Source organism: Musa acuminata, chromosome BXJ3-7 (genome assembly GCF_036884655.1).
Source record: "Musa acuminata AAA Group cultivar baxijiao chromosome BXJ3-7, Cavendish_Baxijiao_AAA, whole genome shotgun sequence".
NCBI lineage: Eukaryota > Viridiplantae > Streptophyta > Magnoliopsida > Zingiberales > Musaceae > Musa > Musa acuminata.
This window is the reverse complement of record NC_088355.1, coordinates 35,533,327-35,540,043: the sequence shown is the minus strand read 5'-3', so window position 1 is coordinate 35,540,043 and position 6,717 is coordinate 35,533,327. Positions and strand designations below refer to the sequence as shown.

General features: G+C 34.1%; 1 protein-coding gene across 2 annotated transcripts; it reads right to left on the bottom strand.

The window, feature by feature from the left end:
- Positions 1-2,266: 2,266 nt before the first annotated feature.
- On the bottom strand, positions 2,267-4,775 carry LOC135642851 (alpha-humulene synthase-like). Of its 2 annotated transcripts, none has more exons than XM_065159328.1 (5): positions 4,266-4,775; positions 3,864-4,046; positions 3,553-3,688; positions 3,104-3,352; positions 2,267-2,641 (listed from the first exon to the last, which is right to left on the bottom strand). In XM_065159328.1, the coding sequence occupies exons 1-5, from the start codon at positions 4,598-4,600 to the stop codon at positions 2,351-2,353; spliced, it is 1,194 nt and encodes a 397-aa protein (XP_065015400.1). In that variant the 5' UTR covers positions 4,601-4,775; the 3' UTR covers positions 2,267-2,350. The 2 variants fall into 2 exon arrangements, with proteins under 2 accessions (XP_065015400.1, XP_065015399.1); XM_065159327.1 differs by having other exon boundaries at positions 3,864-4,082; positions 4,266-4,769.
- Between the last annotated feature and the right edge of the window lie 1,942 nt (positions 4,776-6,717).

Sequence of the window (6,717 nt, the reverse complement as noted above, 5' to 3'; positions counted from 1 at the left end):
ATTATCCCTATCACATAGCATGACCAAAAGACGAGTGATGTGAACCAAAAGATGCAGCTTAAGCGATCTTGGATGGATAATGATATTTTGAATAATATTATTAGCAATCCTAGATACTTTCTGGGTTGATTGTGGTTCTTCCATGGGTATGCACATTCTTTCAAGGGATTAGTATAGGGATATTCTTTCTAGATATGCTACGTCTTGGGACTGATAACCTTTCTTATGAAATATACACTTCAAGCTCAACAGAGACCAATATCTTTCCATCATTGATAGTATATGAGATAAAATGGTTAGAACTAAATATGCCGTGATTTTTCCTTGGAATATTCAAAATTATTATGGCAAAGCTAGAATCGGGTTTGTTTCTTCTCGCTCTTGAAAGTTTAAGAGGAGAGTTCACTAAATTTTTTGGTGATATTTCTATTGTTGATGTTTTCAAAGATAACTATATTTTAGATTCTCGTAGTCCATTCAAGCATGCTTTCAGCAATATACATGCTAGTGATAGATCTTTGGTGGTTCTAATCTCATTGTTAATCCATATATCACATGATCATTTTTAGTTTTAGAAGCTAGATAATAAGAGGGTTTGTTCTGCTAAGTCTGCCTATCATTTTCTTGCTTCTCAGTTGGAATGATTGATCCTAACATGGACTAGTTTTATTGTTTGTGGAAGCTTCCCGTGCTGCCTCAGGTTAAATTTTTTTGTTGGAAACTTTTGCACCGCCACCTCTCATTGATCGTCTCAACTAAGAGTGTGCAGTAATGCTACTACTTGTCCCTTTTGTCAATCTAAAGCAGAAACCATTAATCACTTCTTTCTGTGCGTCTTTCCTATTAAATTATGGCAACTCTTTAAGTCTTAACTAGATATTCAATTTTTAATGAGGGGGTGCAGTGTCCCAATCCTGATGGCCAACCCTTGTGGGTTATAAATGATATTGGTCTTTGGTGAATATGGAGGGCTACGAATGATCTTGTTTTCAAACCCATTGCTTGTTCTGTTTACAAGATTTTTCATAAGATAGTAGAATTTGTTCTCTCTAATGACAAGGCCAAATCTTCTGATAGCATGGTGCATGAAATATGTCCATATCCTATTTGTTGGGTTAAATCTTTTGAAGGATGAGTGAAGATGAATCGTGATAGCTTTTCCAACAAGCTACATTGAGGGGATTAGAGTGATACTCGTGACCCATACTAGAAGTGATACTCAAGACCCAATTTTGGTTGGATGTAGGTACCTTGCGGATCGTGATATCATATGTTGTGAAGCCGAGGCAATTCGGGTGGTTTTGATGGCTGCATCAGTGGATGTTCAAAAGATTTATAGTTAATTTGATTATATGTGTATTGTTTCTATGATACACTACAAACATAATATTTTCTGGATGAGGATTCTTGTGAATTGCATCATCAAAAGGGATGTGGATTTATGTAAATCTAATAGTGTGTATAAAGAATATCCTAATGAGCCACAAAAAAGCAATTAAAAATATTCTAGTACCCTTAATTTCATCTTATTCAATTTTGAACTTAACTAACAAATCGATCATCCCTCTTTGGGAGTATTCTATCTAAAGTTGTTTTGGCTTTGGAATCTTGATGATTAAGGTTTCATTTTGTGTAATTCTGCTTATTAATATTTGTATTGTCAGAAGGATGATTCTATGATGAATCCCCGGGGACAGTTGGCATAGGTTGTGAAAATTATCAATATTACCGAAGGTTAGTATACTTTTTTAGAGAGAAGTGTGGCCCTCTCAATTGGTCAATTTTTTGTGCTCTGATATGCACAACTCCTTTTGTAATTTTATGGTTTAGCTAATATAATTTTTTTTTTGGAGAAAAAAAATCAGTCGTCCTAACTTATCCAAAATGTAGCTTGAATATATATGTTTCCGAATTGCAATTATCCCAAACTTAACTAATAAGTATCTTGATATCTGATGTAGGCATCTACAAACACACGTTGGCAAGACTGAAAAGAGTGAAAATTGCAAATAGCTAATATAATTTTGTAACACATACCAGCAACTTGCAAATTGCTTTGAACTACTGTTAAGCAAGGATTTCTGTTTTTGCATAGATAATACTGGCTTGAGCTTCCCAGGACTATTACAATACACGTTCGTTTACAAAGGCTTACATATATTTCAGAATAAAGGATTCATAGAAGAAGCAAGCATAGTACAATACACGTTCATTTACAAAGGCTTACATATATTTCAGAATAAAAGATTCTTAGAAGAAGCAAGCATAGTACAACACACGTTCATTTACAAAGGCTTACATATATTTCAGAATAAAGGATTCATAGAAGAAGCAAGCAATCGTCATACAATCAAAGTGGAATAGGATGTACGAGTAACAAAGAGATATATTCCTTCGTCTTCGTAGAGGAGTTGGTGTATCCATCAATGTACTTATAAGTATTTTCTGATATTCGTGAATAATTAATAATCCTTTCAAGTAAAGCAATGGAGAATGTCGGATTGAGGCACTCTTCATTTATCTCCTTCCATGCATCGTCAACTAGACCTTGGAGTTTCTTACATGCCACATGCACATCTGTTCCGTACTCTTTCATGTAGCATTGGACTGTGGAGGCAACATGTTCCCTAGTTTGTTCCAACTGCAAATTTCATGAAAAGAGGACTAATGATCTACAAACTGAATTCTAAGGGATCCTTTCAGGATTTACATGTTCATATATTAAAACAAATTGATAGACTATTATCAATAATAAGGTGTAGATGAAGGGAATTTGGGAATCTACAGATGTGGAAGCTTACGAATGGGAATTTTTTTGTTTGTACTAGATTTCTTAATGTAAAATCTTGTAAGTTCAGCGAAACTTTGATAATGCAATTGAGTGACACAAGAAATGCTTTATAGGTGATAAATACAAGGAATATTGAAGACAACCTTTGGAGATTACCTATTAAACCTCAATTATGGTCCATCTCATCTAATTGGAGAATGTATGTTTTTTTTTTATGTTATCATATTTCTACTATGAGAGATATCAGTGCAAAATTTACTATGAAAAATGTTTATATGATATCAAACACAGCAGATTATATTATGACTATACCTCATGTGAAGTAATGTCATTCATGATACGAACAATTATTGCAGAAGCTCGGACAATCTTTGGGAAACTAGTAATCCACTCAAATGCCTCCTTAGTTGCTATTTCTCCCATTCCAACAAAAGAAGCACATTCGAGCATAGGATATGCTGAACTTATGAGGGAAACATGTAGATGTTCTTCCAATGTTGGCACGTAATGTTGATCTCTCCATTTGGATTCCTCAAAATAAGCTTCAGATAAATCTTTCATCTGTACCCAAGTAAAACAAAACCATTCCTTAATATTTGTAATGCATGAGTAGCGTCTACAAATGGGACAATCTAAGTTCAATACTGTCGCATCTGAAATGCTTATTCTTTGTATTGGCCAATAGTGGATTCATTTATTGCTTATGTAATGCTAATTAATAAAAGTGAAAATAAGAAGAACCTTATAATCTCATCACTCACCGCTTCCTTCAGATAGGTTATGCGATATTTTTCACCGGAAGCCAATAAATCTTCAAACTCTTCAAAGGTGTGGATTAGCTTTAGATAATAATCCTTCATATACTCTGGTAATTGATGAACAACCTTCGCATCCCACCTGCATATGTATTAGTTTCACCATCTTTAGAAAAATAAAACATAAACATACATGTTATTTTGCTATACACAATGACTAAAACTATTATGTGATATTATCAGTGGCACCATTTGTTATCATCTATTAAGCCATGATAGTAAAAGGTAATCTATCCATCGATATAAGATTTACGGACCTTTGAATTGCCTCAGTTAGTCGTTGACTCTCCTCCAATGTGCTATAGACATCATATATGTCGTCCAAAATTGAAATATGGGCAATCACCTTGGTCGTTATCACTCGTGCACGAGAATAATAGGGTTCAAAGTATATTGCCAGGATCCAGAAATAGCATTCCACCAATCGATCTCGAGCAAAACTGAGATTTTTTGAGGAGACTAAATCATTCCACCACCTTCAAGTCGTTTACAAATCAAAATGGCATTACATATCAATTAAAAGTTTGATGGGAGAAGGAACCAAGCTCAGCAATTAGCCTTCACTTGTTTACATTAGCAACATGATTGTATTTTTCTTTCTTTATAAAAATCCAGAAGAAATATAGCTCCAGGGAATTCAAAAGTGAGGAAGAGCTTACATGGTGATGTTCTTAAGTTCCTCGCGATGAAGAGATTGCAGCAAATTGAAGTCCAACTTTGCAAGCTCCAGGATGGCATCATCTCGTGTGGCGTCCTCTTGGTATATAGATATGTAATCTCTTGCCAAGAGCCTTCTAATTCTCCTACAGAGAGGTGTCTCGAGGTCAAGAGACACTTGCGTTGTTAATGGTGGTTTAAGATCAGCTAATGCAGACACTAGGCTATTCCTCGTAAAAGAGATGGCTTCATCAAGAATGATCTCCCCATGAGTCCCAAGATAGGCTGCGTTGTACAAGCTTAACAGTCCTTTCACGTCACTCCCCAAGGTAGACATGAAACTCCCTCCCTCATCTTTGAACTTGTTAAAAACATCTACAGAAATACATAAGATTTTTTTGTTCTGAGGGGAAAACACATAAAGCCATATTATCAAAATTAATTTACCGTTTTAAGTGATTACGTGATAATCAATACAATGACTTTTGTGTGTGATTTTTATGTCTATTTTACCGGAGAAAATATTTTTGGCACAGCCAACGTCTATGAGTGAATTAAAGAAAAGATGATTAAAGAAGATCGTATTGTTTTGGATCACACATACAAATACTGCTTTATTTTAAGGAATTAAGTGCATTATTTGGGGACACATAATATCCTTGTTGTCAATATCAGCATCATGGATTTGACTTGATGCTTCGCTTTTTCCCTTTTGAAAGTGATAATCCAATCCAAGAAGCTGGATTGAATCAATCAGTTCCATGGTCTTCTGCAGATCAGTAGTATCATTGAACATGCTCTTTACTTGCCCCCTCAGCTCTCCAGCTCTCTATTTCATCCTTGCATCACACCTCTGCATCATCCATGAATTTATATATATATGTATATATACACACACATATATATACATATATACATATATATATATATATATATATATATATACATACATATATACATACATACATATATATATATATATACATACATATATACATACATACATATATATACATACATATATACATATATACATATATATATATATACATACATATATATATATACATACACATATATGTATATACATACATACATACATACATACATATATATATATATACATATATACATATATATATATACATGCATACATATATACATATATATATACATATATATGTATATATATACATATATATATACATATATATATATAGATACATACATACATATATATATATATATATATATATATATATATATATACATATATATATACATACATATATATACATATATATATATACATACATATATATACATATATATATATACATACATATATATACACACACACATACATATATATAGATATATAGAACAAAGTACATCTTTTTAATATAGTTGTTATAGGAGATCAAAACGTTTTGAAAGTGTGAGGACTGATTTTTTGATGGGCTGATTAAGTTGTTTTCTTAAAACAAAATTCCTCCATCATATCTAAAACACAAATCGAATTGCTTCTGCAAACATAATTTTTCTATGCCTGAATTAAACACAAGGCGAACACAAAATTATAGATAAAACATACAAATACATCTACTCCAAGGAAACGTAAGAGCATATTACCAGGGGTCACATGATACCCTTGTTGTCTCAGCAGGCGAAACCGGAGAGCAGTATTGTAGAGACCATGATCGTTAAAATCGGCATCATGGACTCGGTTTAATGCTTCACTTATTTCTTTCTCGAAGTGATAACTCAATCCGAGAAGCTGGATTGAATCGACCAAGTCCATAGTTTGCAAGATGTCGGTAGTGTCCTTGAACATGCTTCTTACCTGCTCCATCAGTTCTGCAGCTCTCTCTTGCATCCTTTCATCGCACTCCTGCATCCTCCATAGCAATTAATTGTTCAACCAACAAAACCGAAAGAAAGTAGCATGCGCACATTTTTCATGTTAATGAAACATTAACACCATTCGTTCTCGGAGAGTTTCTTGCCTAAAACTCAGAACATATGTGAGATATATGTGTATATACATGCCTGTGTACTGGGGGAGGACTGGGCCTGTAAGATAAAGTAATCACCCCAAACGGTGGGATGGTAGCTTACAGACTTCCGAATCACCACTTCATCACCTGGAACGTTTGGCTGCGAAATCACGTTCTCCATTCTGATCTGGATGCAAGTGATGAGAGGATGGCGAGAGCCTGCAGCCTCGTGTAGCAATTTATAGAGTCTTGAATCTGGTTTGGTTTCGTAAGTAACACGTTTTATGAGAAAGAAGATAACGAATGAGTCATCAGGGATTGTGCGCTCCTTTTGGCTTGCCTTAAGTTTTAGCTTATCCATCATCTTTAATTGACGCCATATGATTGGTTTTGCATCCAATAATATAGGAAAAAGACGAGATATAATTAGTTTTGCATCCATCACCCTTGCTCTCAC

Coding starts and splice junctions, on each gene's coding strand:
- LOC135642851 (XM_065159327.1), bottom strand. CDS start 4,600: ATGTCTACCTTGGGGAGTGACGTGAAAGGACTGTTAAGCTTGTACAAC. Junction 3,689..3,863: donor CTAACTGAGGCAATTCAAAG/GTCCGTAAATCT, acceptor ATACATATGCAG/GTGGGATGCGAAGGTTGTTC. Junction 2,642..3,103: donor ATGACATTACTTCACATGAG/GTATAGTCATAA, acceptor TGAAATTTGCAG/TTGGAACAAACTAGGGAACA.